The sequence below is a fragment of the Dermacentor silvarum genome, chromosome 10, assembly GCF_013339745.2.
Source record: "Dermacentor silvarum isolate Dsil-2018 chromosome 10, BIME_Dsil_1.4, whole genome shotgun sequence".
NCBI lineage: Eukaryota > Metazoa > Arthropoda > Arachnida > Ixodida > Ixodidae > Dermacentor > Dermacentor silvarum.
The window spans coordinates 149087773-149108174 of record NC_051163.1 but is presented as its reverse complement, the minus strand read 5'-3'; the positions used below and the strand labels follow the sequence as shown (position 1 = coordinate 149108174).

The following is a 20402-nucleotide window of genomic DNA, read 5'->3' as shown; positions in this document are numbered from 1 at the left end:
ATTCGCACTAAATTCATTCTTGCGCGTTTTGTTTTCCTTTCTGGTATTTTCTTATGGAATACAAAGCCTAAGTTTCGACTATGATACTACTAAGCGAGTACTGACACGCATTTTCTAAGTTTTAGGAACAGTTGTACATGCTTCTCGCACATGCACAAAAAATTTTCCTCAGACCCAAAGAAGGCTTGCGAAACATGCACTTTAGATAGATACTAAAGTTCGTTGAAAAATCTCGCACTCGCATCACCAATATCGGCGTGACGTCATCAAATGGAACAAAATTTCACGACCTCGTCCAGACCTCAAGCCAGCTAAGCAGTCATCTCTCGTAAGATTTTATCAAGTGCTGGACACGTGACTTGAGGTGTTGTCACATGTGGCAGCCGCAGTGATCCCAGCAACGAAACGAGCCAATGTGCCATGACGTCACGGCGCATGGACCTTCTTCGATACCGAAAACAAAACTATACACATATTCACAGAAAGCTCTTACGCTTCTACGCTAGAATGGTTCGTCCGCCAATGCCGATGCTGAACATATGATTAGAGGAAGCGGCCAGCCAATAACCGAAAGCACCTACGAAGGAAAAGCGGCCAGCAATTTGTAGTTGTACGAACTTATTTAGGGCGCACTGACGCTCTCCGGCATTCTGTTTCAATGTTTATAAGTGTCCGTAGTTACGGCAAAGAAGAATTACAAGTCCAAAAAGTCATGTCACTCGTATTTCGAGGCCCCTCTAGACAGCGAATATATACGGTAGTCGCCAAGGGTTCGTGTAGTGGGCAAAATGATCCTCACACGCACAAGCCTCATCCAATAACGGCAAGCTCTTTTTACCAATCTTCGGAATTTCTCTATAGGGGTCTTTATAGAGGGAACATTCCAAACTAGAGTCGCGTTCAAACGCAACTCTAGTCTCACCTGTGCTGCTCGGCTTCTGCTGTACACTACTGCAACTACCGATTATCATAACGGTTACCCATCATCATCAGCCTATATTTATGTCCATTTCAGGACGAAGGCCTCTACCTGCGATCTCCAATTACCACTGTCTTGCGCTAGCTGATTCAAACTCGCACCTGAAAATTTCCTAACTTCATCACCTATAGTTACCTATGTGCATTGTATATCTGTTTGTGCAATCCCATTAGTATACAATTACATGGAATGTGTCAAGATTACCTATATGTACATATAGGTAATCTGTTATGTAGGTAAACTGTTATGATCCCCGACGGCGATCGACAGTCCGAATATATAAAATACGCGATACTGAGTCCACAGTTGCTGAAACGGCTCGTGCAGCACTTAGTACACTCAGTGTCGACATGCGAGTGTGCGTGAGTACAAGTGAGCGAAAGCGGACATCACTGTGAATGCGAGAGAGTTTTGGTAAGCGTCTGCGAGCGTCACTAAGAACGCGAATGACTGAAGGTGTATGTTAATCAGGTCAATGGCGGTGTGCATACGTGCATGCTTGTTTGTTCTTATTTGTTCGATTTGTTTCATTTGCCTACGTGCGCACGCATATCAGTTTCTAATATTCAATCTCTCTCTCTCTCTCTCTCTTTTCAACTTGAAATCTCATGCTTCGCCAAACAGCGCTGCAGAGCTGCCAGTAGCCAAGCAGAAACACAAGGTAATTGTGCCCTTCCGCTCCTTTTGCCTGAAATAAGCTTCTCCATACTGGGCTGAACGTTCCATTGCCGTACTTGGCTGCTGGGCAAGAAAAAAAAAAAAAAAAAAAAACAAGTATAAACTGCACCGACTCCGTAATGCGAAATTTGGGTGCAGCTCTATACGTGTTTGCATTTCGCGATAAATTGACTGGCGCGGACAATGTGTCTCGTGCGGCATGTTACAAACGGAGCGAAGTGTGGCGCGAATGCCTCGCTAATCGGGAGATCGCGAGAGGCAGCGCATGGGTGTTGCGTGGGCGCGATACACAGCAGCCGCCGCAGACAGACCTTCGCTCATGCGGCGCTTTGGTGAACAGCGGACGCGTAGAGGGCCTCGATGCGCGCGTCCCCGCGAACGGAGCGGAGGCGAGCGAGCGCATCGAGACACCCTAAAGGCCCAACCGCATGCACGCGATTTTCGAGCGACAGCGACAAGCGACGGCGACGAGCGACAGGTTTTGCCGTCGCGGAGGGCTATCCGTCGCTGTCGCTGGTCGTGTCGCCGGTTTCTGGCCAGCCAGAAAATATCGCTTGTCGCCCGGAAGTCAGCGCGACGACATCCGCTGGGGACAGCGATTGCACAACAACATGGCAGCAATCAGTCTGCCCGCTTCTATTCTTGCAACTTGCTCTCTGCTGTGACAGCAAAAAAATAAATAGTACAATCAGTCATCGCTTCACCTCATCGCTAGCTGAAGACTAAGTATCGGCGCTCTCTTGTCGTTATTATTGAGATCGGTTGTTTTGTTTCGACGCTGTTAGGCCTGAGACGCCACCGAGAGCCGAGAAAGTGTTTTAAGTTTTACTCAACAGATGGCGCCACGGCACCTTACGCTGGCGCATGGGACGGAGTTCCACTGCGGATGCATGGGACAGATTTTCACTGGGGATGATAGCATATTTTAGTTAGGTCTATTTAAAACATTGACCTTTGATAAAATTGAGATTTATTTACGCGCGCAAGATAACATTTATTCGCACAACAATGTAAATCCGTCACTACTCTTTTTCGCGATGTCGCGTTCATGTGGTTGCTCCACGCCGCGACACGACACCGCGACAGGGTGTGCCTGTCGCGTCGCTTGTCGCTGTCGCTTGAATATCGCGTGCATGCGGTTGGGCCGTAAGGACGCGCTAGGACGCGCGCTACTCTAGCGCCATCCCGTAGCTATCGTCGCCGTGATACGTCTTGCGCGGCACTACGCTTTTTAACAGCGGAGCTGTTTAAGGCCAAGGTTGTACCATGTTGATCAGTTTGGCGAAGCGAGGCGAGTGAAGGAGTGGAGAGAGAGAGACAGAAAAGAGGTGGCGCAGTTGCTGGGGGCGGAACCAAGGAGAGGTAAAGCCAATGAGGAGCGCGTGCCAGCCACAGGTGGTCGGAGAGTGGCGAGGATGAAAGAGCGAGAAGCCGGGCTATGGCTCTAAAGCCGCTGAAGACAACCTCCACTCATGCAGCGCTTTGTTCCTATTGACCCTTTTCGCAGCGATCCCATGATGTTTGATCACGTGGTGGCGCGTCCATTCCTTGCCTCAACTGCCTCCGTTGCCTCCTTGTTTACAATGGAAGTGTATGACGCCGGCGCGGCTTAGAAAACCTCTGTTTTTGGAGGTATCGTAGACGGTGACTAGGTGGACGACACGAAGCTTTGATCACAGCTTCAGAGAACATGCAAAAGCGCTTTCGGAGCTGATTAAGCTATGTCCAAACGGCGCAAGCCGCGTAATATGGTGCTTGCTCTAAAAGCGGGGCTAAATATGTATTCCAAGCTATCCTAACATTCCGCCCATGAATTCAGTCAGGATTAGTGTGTTTTGCTAATTGCAGGATTCTTTGTTCTTTATTTGGCAAGTATTTTGAAGCAGTGGCTTGTCAGTTTCTGACTCAGTGAAGTTCCTCGGTGCGGCCAATATCTGATTATTTAATGCCTAATCGCTCGCGGGTGTGCTCAGTTCTGATAGATTCGTTCTTGCTGTGCACAAGGCTTGAAACGTAGCTGTTTTGTACATTGTAATACCTTGTAGCAAATATATATTACAGCTAGTAACTCGCTTACTCTAGTGGACCCTCATGAAACATTCAACTTCGACCATTCGTGCGCCATCGGTGTAGTCCGTCATTTATTGTGCTAATACAGTGCGCATATATTCAAGTGTGCGCCCATTGACTTATTCTTGATACGTCGGCGATAGAGTGGGCGTAAGTTTTCCTGCCATTTGGGACAGATGTGTATAGATAAAGTGCGCGAAACTTGCTATGACAGGAAGTGGCGCTACTCCCTTGTAATTGTTTAACGAGTGGTACTCACTCTTGCCGACGTTCTGGGGATGAAGCCCTTTCTTTGAAGGTTAGCGATACAAGGCTGGCGGATGAGCAAATTTCTGTATCCTCGAGGAAAGTCGTACATCTCGAAGTGCCAGTAACACGTTCGGACAGTTGCAGCAGCGGTCCGCGAACTTGGCCACACAGATTCATTCCATTCCTTAACATGCCAGTCACTATTTTTGCAGCCAACTACTGCACACGTCTTCAATCCAATTTATTCAATCTAGCATGATTGGAGCACAGTGTGTTAGCGAAAACTCAGTTGCATTTCCGACAGCTGATCGCACAGAAGCAAGGTAGAAGCGGTAATGGTTTCGTATTCGTGCGCGGTCGCTGAGGAGACGTATGGCGCGCCGCCGTGAGCGCCATCTCGTTTCTCTAAAACAAACTGCTCCGCGAAAAGGGTCAACAAAGCGTGCACTGTCGGCGCAGAGCATTCCGACGTTCAGCGACGAGTACGGCGAGGACGAAGAAGCAACTGTCTCCGGAAGAAGAAGCGGCGCGGCAGGAAAGACGACGGGAAGCTGCTCGAGCATGAAACAATGGAGCTGGTGGCTTCAACTACCACCACCCCATACTGTAAAGCTAAAGACAAGTTCATCATCATCTCATCAGCCTATATTTATGTTCACTGCAGGACGAAGGCCTCTCCCTGCGATCTCCAATTACCCCTGTCTTGCGCTAGCGTATTCCAACTTGCGCCTGCAAATTTCCTAACTCCATCATCCCACCTGGTTTTCTGCCGTCCTCGACTGCGCTTTCCTTCTCTTGGTATCTATTCTGTAACCCTAATGGTCCACCGGTTATCCATCCTACGCATTACATGGCCTGCCTAGCTCCATTTCTTCCGCTTCATGTCAACTAGAATATCGGCTATTCCCGTTTGTACTCTGATCCTACGCCGCTCTCTTCCTGTTTCTTAACGTTACTCCTAAGGTTTTTACTCCTAAGACAAGTTAAAGCTAAGTAAAAGCCAAGTTAAAAGCTTAGAGGCATCGACTGCAGTCACGGATACCGCGCGCGTTCGGCACGAACGCGGGGAAACGCGGGCGGCGTTGGCAGCAGCTCTGCGCGTGGCACGCTATCCGAAAGGGCTCGCCAAATTGAGGCCGCCAGCTCCGCTGTTTCTTCAGTCTTGGCGACGTTAAGTCAGAGAAGTTGCGCAGATTTTCTTCTCCGCTTTCCGCCTCATGGTTACGCTGCATCCTCCTCCTCCGCTTTCCCCCTTGCGCTATCTTCGCTCTCGCCATTTTTCATCGCCCGCTGCACTCCGCGCTCACTCTCATCTTTCGCTGCGCTCGTTCGCTCGGTTACGAGGTACAACGACGGTCGCCGCAGGAACGAACGCCTAAGAGCTGCGCTCTAAAACGTAACAACAAGCGTTTCCAGGTCACTGCTGCTCACTAGCAAGTTGTTACTGTACCAACAACTTGTTACTGTACTGTACCACTGTTACTGTACTGTACTGTACTGTTACTGTACCAAGTTGTTACTGTATCAACAAAACTGATAATACCGACAACTCACGTTGTCGGTATTATCAGTTTTGTTGGTATCAGTACACCGATAATTAAAAGTTCAGAAAGTGTAGGTGTTGGCATGACCGTGGTGTCTATCCCTTTCCGTTTTCCGTCTCGAATACCGCAGGGTCCTTGCGAGCATACGCCAATATATTCTTTAGGTAATCCTTGCCAAAGAACGATACCAGGTACTGTAATAGTACCTGGAGGAAAACTTGTAAGCTCTGTACATCTCCGGAAATCCTACAACGACGGATATTGCGAATATTATTTTCTTGTGTTCACAAACCAGGTACCATATTCCTCAAGGAACTTACCAGTACGCCACTTTCGTCGCCAGTAATTTACGGAGTTCTTTGCTAGCGCACAGAATATTTGGCACTAACTTTCAACTTCAAGTTAGCTTGCTTTTTATTCCTCTCCGAAGTACTTGACAAGCATCAAGTAGAATTTGTAATCTTCTCAATTGTTCTAACGTTCTTGGTTAAAGGCTTGTAGAGTGTACAGGCGTAAAAGCAAGGAACTAATTACCGGAAATTGCACCACACACCGGAACAAGTACAGTAAATGAATACACGCGCTGAGCTTGGTGCTTGGCATTTTCTGTCCCTGTCCCGGTGTCCGCTGTAATTCACAGTAGCTGGGAACACCGACCAGCCTTGTTCCAGACTAAGCACTGTTGGAACTGAAATTGGCTCGCAATTGCATTCCGTAGACGAAAGTTTTGCGCCTTACTGAACAAACTCTCTATATGTTTAGGCTGAAATCTCATGTCGTGCGATGTGTGTGAAATATTCTCCCATTTATTTTGTGTTCAAATTGACGCCGTACCACGCGAATATTAATTGTCGCTTGTGATGTACGTTTTGCTCAGAGCCTTCTACTATTGTACTGCGATGTGTATGCGCCGTTTTCGTTATTCCCAAAGCTTACCTAACCTATTCTGTTTTGGACGAGTACTTAGCCAACATGGCTACAGCCCCTATCTTTGTATTACTTTCAGTATATGTGGGAATACGGGGGTTGTGTTTAAATGAACTGAACTGAGCTGCTTCTTGTTGTGATCAAGCTCAAAACGTTGATGCATAGGTAGCAAGTCGCCGTTGGTCCTTACAACTTCGGAGAGACATAACAAGGCGCCGTGCGACATCGCACTTGCGGCGACTTATTCTCCTGAGCTCGTAGTGGCGATCTGCGCTACATTGTACAGTGCGACGAAGTACTTTGCTAATGTTGAAGTTGCGCAACACCGTTCTGCAGCTCGGAAGAACAAACATAAATGTGCGGCAGGTTTCTGAGGAACGAGCCGCTTTTAAATCCTAATCTCGTGACTGGTTGTAACATATTGTCACGAGCGGCGATCCTGTGGTCGTTGCTTGGACGACGACGACGGCTTGGCTATTTGACCTTACCATTGCTGCAGCGTTGTGTGCCTTGCCTTGTAAATATGCATACCTATTGTATATAGAATCTACCCGTAACAATATATTATCGCGGAGCTTGTAGACGGCCAATGTGAATCTATAAAATAAGATAGTGAACTTACAAAAGAGAATAATCCAGCTCCGGCGCAGGCGTAGACCATCTGAAGAAGCTGGAAAAGAAAACACACACACGTAACACGACGCACTAATTAAATAATTGAATATATATATATATATATATATATATATATATATATGCACACACAAAACACAAAAACAGTCCCACTTGTACCACAGAAGTACTACTCCCTGAACTACCTTTCAAAATCAACGTATTCGCATATGTTGCTACACCGGGCTGGCGAAATAATGAAGACTGTCAAATGATATCATTTTGCATTGCTACACACAATTTTAAGGCAATGATTTCATTGCGCACACCCTGTTCTGAGTTTAGGGTTATCAACTTTCGTCTAAGACTTGTTTAGTGCAAACTTCTTAGTCTACTAAGTTAGGTTAGGTACGACATAATAAAGCTAACATACCTTTCCCAAGTACGGCTTAACAAGATCCCGAAACGATTTTGGCTCATGGTGCATGTATCACAAACGAGGCAGAATATTACTAGCGATTTTTTATACACCGATTAAGTGTTCATTCTAATAATAATAAGCTTGCGCGCGTGAGAAAAAAATTAATAAAAGGAAGTCAGTTATACCATGATTTCTCTTAAATTTTTTTTGTTGCGTTGAGAGGCAATGGAGGGCAAATATATCCATATTTAAAGCAAACATTACGCATGTCAGCACACAAGAAATAATATTGTGAGTGCTAACTGTGTAGTTAATCATTGCCTTCATCTGTGTATACCCATCCTCATAATGATCATCATCGTTTGTCGGGTTGGTGCTCGCTGGCTGGCTCGCGCGGCTGCGTTGAAATACAAGGACTCTGCCTTCGTACTGGGCATCGTCTTACAAGTGGTGGAGCGTGCGTTGATTCCCACGTCCTCTCGCTCGACCGGTCACCCCTGGACCTCCACTCTGGTCGACGGTCGTGCTCGCCAACACCAGTCATGGCACATCGCGACGCATCCACTGCTGCAACCTCCCCAGCTCAGCCAGCTGGGCCTACTTGGTCCGTCACCGCACCACAACGCGACCCTCAGGCATTTTCTGGCCTTCGCGGCGAAGACGTGGAAGACTGGCTGGACCATTACGACAGGGTGAGCGCTTCCAACCACTTGGACGAGGCGCACAAGCTCCGCAATGTTGCTTTCTACCTGAGGGAGGTCGCTCAAATGTGGTTTTGCAACCATGGACGCGACTTCCCTGATTGGTCAACATTTACTGCGCAGCTGCGTCAGATATTCGGCACATCTGCTGGGCGCTCCGAAGTAGCGAAACAGAAGCTTGCTACCCGCATCCAAGGAGCCGACGAATCTTACATCTCCTACATTGAAGACGTCCTGGTTTTCTGCCATCACGCTCAGAGTGACGCTCAGAGTGACACGTCAGAAGAGGACCGTATCCACCATATCATGCATCATCAACTCCGTTGCCTTTAACGCTCTTGTCATTCAGAGCACTACTACAGTTCGTGATATCACCGCGACATGCCAACGCCTTGCCACGCTCTGCTCCTTTCGACTTCCACTCGCCTATTGCGACGCTCGCCTTACCGACAATGACGAATTGTGAGCGCTCATCCGCATCATTGTGAGAGAGGAGCTTCACGGCCATGCTCCGGCCAACCCCGCCATTGCATCTCTGCGCGCTCCTCCTCGCAATTTGCGCGAGAGGGTTGAAGAACTGGCGTCCGCGACAAGTGTCATCCGTGCCCGGTCCCCTGCGCCTATTTGTGCGCCTTCTTATGCAGAGGTTGCCTCGCGGCCTCCGGTACCAGTTCCATCTGCACCCGCTGATGTTGTCTGCGACCACCTGGCCTCGATGGCAGCGAAGGCCCCTGCACAACAATTCTACTCTACCTGGCGCCCTTCCCGCCCAGTATGTTTCTACTGTGACATACGTGGTCATATATCCCGTTTCTTCCGCCGGCGCCAGCAAGATGAACGACGTGGCTATTCCGCTTATGAGAGAGACTATGTTTCCAGATCCGACGCCTACGTTCCAGGACCCCATATATTGTCACGTAGTCGTGACGGTGAAGAAAACAGTCGCAAAACTGTGAATGAAGAAACTGACTTTTTTGTTGGGCAAACCTGTGCCCTCAAAAGCAAGTTGCACTCGAACCACAACGATAGCGGCGAACACAGTCAGCGATCGTCGAAATCTGATCAGCGGCGAAACGCGTCGGCTTTTGTACATGAGTCATCGAAGGTTCCAGAGTAATCACTGGTGCCCGCGTGTCTTCCAAAAAGTACTAGAGAATTCGCGTCGCTCATACAATCAGATTACATAAGCGTCGGTGACAAAAGACAACGATAGAAGCATCGATAACGTTCGAGAAGCTTCCGATGCATGCAGGCGCGTCCTGCGCCGAGTGATAACGTTTAGCATCTGTTAGCCGGTAAAAAGCGGTCACCGGTGAAATATGAACAAGTACACGTCTCAATACCCTCCCCTTAAAAAGCACCGTCCCGATGCTACCAACGTGAAAGCGAAAACGAAACCACGCGTAATAAAGAAAAAAAAAAAGAAAACGACAACAAAGCAACAAAGTCCCTAAGTTCGTCAGCGGGCGTAGAAAGGCTTAAGACGCACCACGTGGATGACTTCAGGTCGTGCGCGGCGCCGCTGTGATTGCGAAATGCCGTCTGGCACGACCTCATAGTCCAGTGCGCCAATACGTCGGACGATCTTATAGGGTCCAAAATAGCGACGTAACAGTTTCTCGCTAAGTCCTCCTCGGCGTATCGGAGTCCAGACCCAAACACGGTCGCCGGGCTGGTACTCGACGTAGCGTCGTCGAAGATTGTAGTGCCGGCTGTCGGTTGTCTGCTGGTTCTTGATGAGCAGGCGGGCGAGCTGTCGACTTTCTTCGGAACGCTGCAAGTAGGTGGCAACGTCGACATTGTCTTTGTCGGTGACGTCCGGTAGCATGGCGTCAAGCGTCGTTGCCGGGTTCCTTCCGTAGACCAGGTTGAATGGCGCCATGTGCATCGTTTTTTTTTTGCACGGCCATGTTGTATGCGAAGGTCACGTACGGAAGGATGGCATCCCACGTCTTCTGTTCGAGGTCGACGTACATTGCCCGCATGTCGGCGATGGCCTTATTTAGGCACTCGGTGAGGCCATTTGTCTGCAGGTGGTAGGCAGTGGTCCGGCGATGGCTTGTCTGGCTGTATCGCAGGATGGCTTGAGTTAGATCTGCCGCAAAGGCCGTGTCTCTGCCGGTGATGAGTACTTCTGGGGCACCGTGACGCAGAAGGATGTTCTCAACGAAGAATCGGGCTACCTCGGCGGCACTGCCTTTGGGCAAGGCTTTTGTTTCGGCGTAATGGGCGACGTAGTCCGTAGCTACGACGATCCATTTATTCCCGGACGTCGACGTCGGGAAAGGCCCCAGTAAGTCCATCCCGATCTGCTGGAACGGTCGGCGAGGTGGTTCGATTGGCTGTAGAAGTATGGCTGGCCTTGTCGGCAGTGTTTTGCGTCGCTGACAGTCTCGGCATGTCTTTACGTAATGGGCGGGGTCGGCAGTGAGGCGAGGCCAGTAGTATTTTTCTTGTATCCTCGCGAGCGTGCGGGAAATTCCGAGGTGTCCAGCCGTTGGGTCGTTATGGAGAGCTTGCAGAACCTCTGGACGCAATGCTGAGGGTACCACGAGGAGGTAGTTGGCTCAGTGTGGCGAGAAATTCTTCTTTAAGAGAATGTCGTTTGACAAGAAAAACGACGCCAATCCTCGCCTGAACACCTTCGGCACAACGACGGTCTTGCCTTCTAGGTAGTCTACAAGGCTCCTTAGTTCGGGTTCCTCCTTAGTTCCTTCAGATTCCTCGCCGCCCCACCTTGTCATTGCGGCACATTTTGTCCTTCCACCCGGCCAAGCCCATATTCTTACCGTTAGATCAAGAGACAATATCGACGGCGACGCAGTAGTTTCCCCTTAACAGCACTGCATTTCTCGGGGAATCGCCATCGCCTCATGTCTCATGCGTTTTTCACGTGGCTGCGCCAGTCTGACCGCCTACAACACGACACCAGATCAACTTCTGGCGGATGGGTCCACAGTTGCCGTCCTTATCGACGCAGCACCAGCACATGTCGTCACTGCTTCACTTGTCTCATCCTTCGCAGAGTGTACGCCCACGGAAGGTTCACCCAGTGCTCTCAGGGCCACGTTGAGCTAAGATCTCAGCCCAACCCAGAATAATGCCTTGCTCACTATCTTAAGGAAACACCAAACTTGCTTTGAGAAGCACCAAACTCGCTTTGACGTTTGTTCGGATGGGTTGTGTCAAACAACGGTGGCCGCTCATCGCATCGAGACAGACGGATCCTGCGTCATTCGTCGCCGCCCTTACCGTGCATCGTCTTCTGAACGCACGGTTATAGAAGACCAAGTCAATGACATGCTCGCGCGGCACGTTATAACGCCTTCAGCAAGTCCTTGGTCTTCTCCTGTTGTCCTAGTTAAAAAAAGGACGGTTCGGTACGCTTTTGCGTCGATTACAGGGCACTAAACAAAATTACCCGTAAGGATGTCTATCCTATGCCTCGTATTGACGATGCTTTGGATACCTTACAAGTTGCCGAATAGTTTTCCTGCCTCGACTTGCGTTCTGGCTATTGGCAGATCCCGATGCATGAGCCCGACAAAGAGAAAACGGCGTTTGCAACACTTGATGACCTTTTAGAATTCAGTGTAATGGCCTTTGGTCTGTGCAATGCGCCAGCCACATTTGAACGAATGATGGATACCGTATTGCTCGGCCTAAAATGTAAAACCTCCCTTTGTTACCTGGATGACATTGTCATCCCCATTGTCCAGCTTCTCCCAGCGCCTACAACGTTTAGACGATGTTCTCACGTGTCTTGCCAAGGTCGGTCTCAAGCTCAATACTAAGAAGTGGCGATTTGCGAGCTGCAGAATTAAAGTATTAGGTCACATCGTCAGCAAGCATGGTATTGAGCCAGATCCCGACAAGGTAGCTGCTGTACTGCATTTCCCAAAATCAACCACGCCTAAAGATCTTCGCAGCTTTCTCGGATTAGCGCCGTGCGTACGCCGCTTTGTCCGCGACTATCGCAGCTCCTCTCCGTAAACTTCTGACCACGACCACACCCTTTACCTGTACGGTTGAAGGTGAAGCTGACTTTCAGACCGTCAAGCGATATCTCACGTCAGGACCAGTGCTTCGCCACTTCGATCCCACAGCTTCTACTATCCTACACACTGACGCAAGTGCTGCTGCAGCGGAACCACGCATCTGAAGAGCAAGTCGTATCCTACGTGAGCCGTAGTCTTTCTCCTGCTGAGCGAAATTATACCACCACGGAACAAGAATGCCTTGCCATCGTATGGTCCATACAAAAGTTTCGCCTCTATTTATATGGCCGCCATTTCACAACTGTGACTAACCATCATGCTCAGTGTTGGTTGTCCTCCCTGAAGAACTAGTCCGGATGCCTCGGCTGTTGGGTGCTGCGTTTACACGAGTACGACTACACTGTCACATATAGGTCCGGCAGGCAACACCAAGATGCTGACGCTTTGTCTCGCTGCCCGCTGTCGCCAAGTGCCCATGTCTCACCTTCCATTTGCTCGGCACCGCCCCGCCAACCAGCCAAGACGATGACTATTAGCCCGGTACGGTTCGTGACCTCGGTCGACATTCTTTCCTCAGGAGACCTCGCCTCCCTCCAACGTGCAGATATATACTGCCGCACAATTATCGACCGGCTCACTGACTTACCCTGTCCTCCCAACAGCCGCTTAAGACGACACCTTGCACTTTTGAAGCTTCATGGCGGATCATTATTTCGGCAAGTTTACTACCCTACCGGTAACCGATGGGTCCCGGTCGTCCCTCGCTCACTTCGACTACAAGTTTTACAAGCGTTTCACGATGACGAAACGGCTGGCCACTTAGGATTTCACAAAACCTACGACCGCATTAAGACTCGCTGTTTTTGGCCTCACCTGTACACTAGTGTTGTCAAGTACGTCAGTTCGTGTGCGTCATGCCAACATCGAAAACGTTCGACCTCTCTTCCCGCCGGCCCTTACAACCATTGCCGTGCCCGTACGTTCCCTTCGAATTCGCGGGTCACCCGCGGGTCACCGCTGAATTGTCACCGCCCTGGACCACCTCACTCGCTACGCTGAAACGGCAGCTCTTCCTTCTGTTGCGGCCACTGAAGTCGCCGAGTTTGTCCTGCACGTCATTATCTTGCGCCACGGCGCGCCCCGTGTTCTTCTGTGTGACCATGGCAAGACATTTATTTCGCATGTTCTTGCTGAAGTCCTGCAGGGGTTTAACACCATCGATAAGACCACCTCAGCTTATATTCCCTAAACCAGTGGTCTTACCGAGTGTTTCCATCGAATTCCTGTCCGAAATCATCCTCATGTATGTTAAACCCGACCACAAAAACTGGGACACTATACTTCCTTTCGTCACGTTTGCTTATAACATTGCCGTTCAACGCGCAACAAACTACAGCCCCTTTTTTCTCGCGTATGACCATGCACCCTCTTTTGTTCTGGACACCACCTTTCTCTCTACACCTTCTGTTTCATCTCTACCAGAGGACTCCGCCCCCCGCGTCGCCCACTGCCGTGAAATTTCCCGCGCCAACACCGCGACCATTCAGGACAAGAGGAAAGTCCGTTGTGATGCGACGCGTCGTGTCATTTCGTTCCGCCAGGCGACGAAGTGCTCCTGTGGACACCTGTTCGAGTTCTGTGAAATATTTCTTCACAGATATCTCGGCTAGTACACCGTGCTTGAAAGAACATCTGATGTAAACTATCGCGTCGCTCCTGTTACCTCGGTTATTGACCACCGTAGCCGCAGTACCGAAATCGTCCACGTCTCTCGCATGAAGCGGTATCTTCGGCGTTACCGTTTCTGACTCGCTGCCCTGCCGACAATTTTTGTGAGGGGGTGGGGGGTGGGGGAGGGGAGTTAGCGTGAGCACTAACTGTGTAATTTGTAATCGTATTCATCTGGGTACCCGTCCTCATAATCATTATCATCGTTTGACGGGTTGGTGCTAGCTTGCTGGCTCGCGCGGCTGCATTGAAATACAAGGGACGTACCGGACGTCGCCTGCGTACCGGACGTCGTCTTACAATATCAATATCCCAAAAGACAGCAAATAATTATCAATTCGAAGTATATATTCTCTTTTCTGGGGTTTTACGTGCCCAAACCAGTTCTGATTATGAGGCATGCCGTAGTGGAGGGCTCCGGATTAATTTTGACCACCTGAGATTCTTTAACGTGCACTACAACGCAAGCACACGGGCGTTTTTGCATTTCGCCTCCATCGAAATGCGGCCGCCGCGGCCGGGATTCGATCCCGAGATCTCGTGCTCAGCAGCACAACGCCTTAGCTGACTGAGCCACCCCGGCGGGTAATTCGAAGTGTATCAAAATATCACAAATATCAAAAAATCACCAATGCGAAAGCAATCGTGTAGTTAGAATTAGGTGCACGTTGAAGAACATTCCATTCCGGAATTATTCCGGAGTTCCCCACTATAAGGCGTGCCACATAATCAGATCGTGGTTTTGGCACGTAATACCCCATAATTTAATTTTATCAACACCACTCACCTGCCTCAATAAAACGCTCGTTTGACTGTGTGCCGTAAGGGCCTTTTCTTATCTCATATTCCTTTTAATTTTTTTCCACCACTTTTGTCTTGGCTACCCGTGCCTCTGCTTGAAGCGCATATGCATGCATCGGTAGTAACGTGTGCATAGATCGTCAGGGTTGTTTCTGACTGTATTTTCAATGACAGCTACCCCGACCAAACCAGTTCTACCACCTGACGTCGTTATCAAAAGAGTAAACAAAACAATACGAAGACATCGAAGGAAACAGTTGTAACACACCGCACCACCTCTCGCTTCACCCTTGCGTTTTTTAGAAACAAGGAGAGGATGGTGAGAGGCGGTAAAATTGTTGGTGTAGTGCACGTACCCTTGTCGGGAAGAGCATGGCCACTAATCCGAAGATCATCAGGAGTATTAGGAAGACAAACGCGACGCCAGTGTATACTGTGAAATCGATCTGCAAACAGAGAGAGAGAGAGAGGACGCTTATGGGCTAAATCAGAGATACGGCTATGAGAACCGGTCATTTGTGTCTATATTCCGTTCACCCACAAGCTTTTCCAGGAATTAGTCTAATTAGGCCGTAGCTCGAATACGTTTGCATAATTTGGGACCCGTATACAAAATCTAATATACAGAAGCTCGAAAGCATACAAAGAAAAGTGGTTCGATTTATATAGTCAAAATTTCTACCTAGTGACTGACTCCCAGTCAGATTTGATGCGCGCCCACGGCATCGATGAACTTCAGTTGAGAAGGCGAAATTCTCGTTTAGCTTTTCTTTCATTACTTCTCAACAATAAAAGACTGGACTCTTCACCGTACCTTTCCCCAATGCCAGCAAGAAATACACGATTCTATCACAAAGATTTATTCTCACCGCTTTTTGCACGGACGGATCTGTACAAATTTTCCTTTTTTTTCCACTCACCATAAATGACTGGAATTTATTAACCGTATTTATCCTACCCCACTGAATCTAACCTATGTTTATGTTACAATCTTTCCATGATACTATATTGTATACTTACCTGTCATATTACTCTATTGCTAAATATCTATATTGTTATATTGTTACCATATTATCTTACTTTTGCTGTGATTCTGCCTTTAACTGTGCCCTTCCTGCCTGGACCTAACCATGGTTTGCAGTATGTACATTAATAAACATAAATTTAAAAAAAAAAGAAAAGGAGGGAGTGTGGGGGGGAGTGGGAGTGGTACTGCCGATAAATATATAAATATCAGTTCCAATAAATTTACAATCAGCTAAAACGAACCCAAGCAAAACTATTACTTGTTTTTCTTCATACTACCGACGGGGGAAATTTACGTGGTTAATCAAAGGCAAGGAAACGTTTTGGGGACACAACAGGTTCAGCAGCTTCGCGCTCGTGCACGCATCGAGTGGCGTGATGTGACACGATATCACTGCATGTTAAAAGCGAGAACGAAGAAACAGGCAAATGATTGCCCAAAAGAGTAAAAAAAAAAAGGCCAGAAGATCTTCGCGTGGAAATCCGCCTCACAAGTGCTAAGAGACGATTTTAGCAACGCGTCGCAAGACACCACGACTGAGAGTCTAAATCCTGAGGAGTCTAAATCGACGATGAATTTATACCCCAGCCACTCAGGCACTTTGGGGACTCCGCATTAATTTTAGTCACCTGGAGTGCTTTAGCGAGCACCCAATGCACGGTACACGGGCGTTTTTGCGTGTCGCCCCCATCGAGATGCGGTCACCATGGCCGGGATTCGACCCCGCGCCCTCGGGCTTAGAAGCGCGACGCCAAAGCTACTATGTCACCATGGTGGTTAGAGCTACAGAGATATTCTCGTCGTCGCGAGAAAACTGTCACGACTGTGCTACAAGGCGAAGCACTAACGCTGTCGCGATTAATAGCAAGCATTAATAAAACGGCAAACTTCCGCATTCCGACTTACTTGCTTCTGTAGACGGCGGTTATCCGTGCCTGGCTACGTTCCTTTTCATACCATTTACTCGGGAGTGGAACTTGACAGGTGGCTGCAGCCCCCGTGTGTTTTCGCCACTGCTGTGGCAGTTCACCACGCTGTACCGGTCACCATGGCTACTCGACCGCCCAACCACAGGGAAACAACGGCGACGCGCGCAGCAATTTTGCAAAGATGGCGGACATCGCGAGAGCCTCACGGTTCCAGCGGCCTGGCACATGGCGACGCCACTGTCCGCTAGGGGAAAGAGTGGCGCTGGCGTCTGTCGGAAAACTTGAGGTTGGGAGCCCCCTTAGGAGGTTTACAGTGTCGAACTGAAACATCTAATGGCCATTCAGATAACGTTCGTGGTTTATAGGGTGATCATGGCCTTCGAGACAGCATGAGAACGCCCGTCATGTAGTCGTCCTAGTTTTTACCAAAACACGCAAACTCTGACGTCACGCTGGTTTGGGCCCATTCATTTTCGCAATAAAAATGCAAAATACAAAATCATTCTTACGGCAGTTTGCATTGCAAAGATCGTCAGCAGGATGAACACTGTCTGTGAAGGGAAAAAGGCGGGGTCCTGTTAGGCTCTCGATCAGACCGCAATACAGGCAAAAAGTACAAATTCTTCAAATTTTAGCGATACGTTCTTCTCGAAACTTATTGAGCTACGACTCCAGTAGCTTCTCGCAGCAATTGTAGGCATGTTTAAAAGCGCAATTTTCTTCACTGCGATGCACGCAACTTCGTCTTATTTTGCCCTACAACATGTCCTGTACAAAAAAAAAAAATAGTAATCAAGAGAAAAATGTGAACGGAAGCGACGTCTGAAGTGACATCAAAGAGCTATCAACCAATCGAAAGGTCAATGCACGACTAAGCATGCAGCGGTGAGAAGATGTAAAAGTACACGTATGCCGCTATGCAGGCAGACGTATTAAAGTAGCTTTGAAAAATTTTTAGGCCATACATATTTTTTAAAATAAAAAAGTGACCAGCGTAGCGAACGCGGTGTTTTTAAGACAAGTTCGTAGGCTAGGTGGACATACTTTGCCGCTCATAACGTGAGATTGAGAAGTCAAATTAACTAAAAGGTAATTGGGAGCAATTGTCTAAATGTCACATTTTACTTCTTTGTGGGGTATTACGTGCCAGAAGCAGTTCTGATTGTAAGGCATGCCGTAGTGGAGGGCTGCGGATTAATTTGGACCACGTGGGGTTCATTAACGTGCGCTACAACGCAAGTACAGAGGCGTTTGTGCATACCTTAAATGGCACATTTTAAGGCAGTCACATTTTAAGGACCACCTTTGTTTTAAAAATATTCAAAATCGCACCTAATTCGAGATATTCATGATCTAATCTCAAAGCTCAATCGAGGCAATATTGAGACAAGCGCGTCCCGATGCGCGTCACACTGCAATGCACCCGTAAAGAAACGCGGTGCCAAATTTGAAACGTAGCATGTGGCGGCAAATCCTGATCTGGCTACACAGCCTCACATGCTTGCCAGGCAAAGCGTGCCGCATCAGAATAGTCGCCGCGACTGGCCGGGACGTTCAGCTTCAAACTTCCTCGCGCTTGTCGTCACGCTGCGTATTCGTCTGATATGATAGTGGGACCGCCTTTTCCTCGCTCCCGGCTCGCGCGGTTTGGATATTGCCTAGATTTACCGTTGCAAGTAGTCGACGATAAATTTAATTTACACAACAATTTGGGCGAGTTGCTGGGTTAGCATTTTTACTTGTACGTGCAGCGCGACAAAGACGAGGGACATAAACGACATGAGCGCTTTATGAGATCCGAAAGTTAATTGCTTGACAAATCATAATAAACACTTAGGTCACGTGGTCACCTCATTTCTGGTCACCTTTGCATACCTGGTACGCACCACGTGACCTAAGTGTTCACTGTGCTTTGTGAAGGAAAAAAAAAATTTCAGTTGTCAGTAAGCGCTCGTGCCAACCATTCCTTGTCCCTCGTCTGTGTTGTGCTGCACATGTACGAAAAAATATCGAATTAGCAAAGAGAGCGCGAAGAGGAAAGCGGAGGAGGAGGATATGGCGAAAGCGTGATAAAAAAACACCGCATATTCACGAAGTCAATGATGATGAGTGGGCGAAGCACCGGGGGATCATTCGGGTAAACCACAGCTACGGACGAGAGATAAAGAGAGCGCGCGTCAGGAACGAGAGAGAAAATTACACCATCTTCCCGTAGGGGAACCCTGAGTAGTAGGCGAAGCAGCCATGGGGTCGACTCAAGGTAGTTTTATCAGCTGTATAAACTTGGACATGCAGCAGCACCAGCAACGCGCAGAACTGTTGTCGACGCCGTCGGCGTTTTGCCCGCGTTCGCACCGAACGCGCGCAAAGTGGAACCGGAACCGGAAGTGGAACCGGAACCGGAACGCCATCTAGTGAACACTTCATAAAACTACAGGTGGCTACGGACACACAACGCCATCTATTGAGCAATTCATAAACTAGAGGTGGCTACATACTACTACTACTACTACTACTACTACTACTACTACTACTACTACTACTACTACTACTACTACTACTATACTACTACTACTACTACTACTACTACTACTACTACTACTACTACTACTACAGAGAAGGGAACGACCCACACCCTAAGGAGCTTCGCCCCTGAAAAGCATAGTACGCGCAAGGTGCGCACTGGCGGCGACGATGGCCATGAGATGGCGCCAGAGTAGCGCGCGTCGTCTGGGAGGTCTGTCTGCGGCGTCGGCTGTGCATCGCGGCCCTCGCGCTGCTTCTCGCGATCTCCCGATTAGCGAGGCAGACGCGCCACACTTCGCTCCGTTTGCAACGCGCCGCACGAGACAGATTGTCGGCGTCAGCCAATATATCGCGAAATGAAAACACGTATAGAGCTGAGCTCACATTTCACAATAGGTATCTTAAACAGGGAAGGTGCATAAAGTGACTGGCTTCAAGTGCGCCATTTACACTACTGTCCCCCTGGCGAGAAAAAAGGTTAATGAGTTTTTGTTAATCTTATCAAGTTCACATTATTAGTGGTAATGCATGTCCACCTCGCCTAGAAATTCTAAACACATCCTTTATACGCTCTGAAAGGTAACACATATACGTACACTAAAACATATCCGAGAAATGCAGTTCCTATGACTGAGTTTCGTAATGTTGTGCAGAACCATATTGCGCTAGGTACGATATGGTATTCTGCTAGTGTCGTCTTCGAAAAGGAAAGAAGTGATACAAAAATACACTTGCAACAATCAGATACATTTATTTCATCAGAAAACGTATTGTTCTTTGCGTAGCACAGGAACGTCATGGACGCGAACCTCAGTAGCTGGGCTGGTGACGTCACCTGGTGGCACAGAGTTCCACCAGAAAGGGTGGAGACCTATTATTGCAATCCTATTGCACTTATCTGCTGGTGTTGTGTTGTGCAGTAGTGCCATAGTTAACGTGAAGCTTCATCTTTTTGGCGACAACACATGTGCGACACAATAACGTACCTGCCTGAAGTTCTTTGGCGTTAGGTAGTTTTATAAAATGCCAGTATCAGCTTTATTGCGGCCAGCCATGGCTCTTCTAACACGGAAGTCCGTAAACAGTAATACGTTTACCGGAGAACCGAAACTCTGCTATTACGTTAAACGTACGTTTTCACGTTAGAAGAGCAGTAGTTTCGTGATCAATGTAAAAAAATAAAAAAATCCGATGCACTCTTCTTAAACACAC

At 48.4% G+C, this 20402-nt stretch overlaps 1 protein-coding gene across 1 annotated transcript in view; it reads right to left on the bottom strand.

Annotated features, from left to right (window-relative positions):
- The window catches only part of LOC125940977 (protein lifeguard 1-like), a 41521-nt gene that overhangs the window by 7990 nt on the left and 13129 nt on the right, over nucleotides 1-20402 (bottom strand). Inside the window, exons 4-6 of the mRNA XM_049657799.1 lie at nucleotides 17174-17215; nucleotides 15065-15154; nucleotides 7070-7117 (exon numbers count right to left, since the gene is read on the bottom strand). Coding sequence (XP_049513756.1) covers nucleotides 7070-7117; nucleotides 15065-15154; nucleotides 17174-17215 — 180 coding nt within the window. The remainder of the gene's footprint in view (nucleotides 1-7069; nucleotides 7118-15064; nucleotides 15155-17173; nucleotides 17216-20402) is intronic.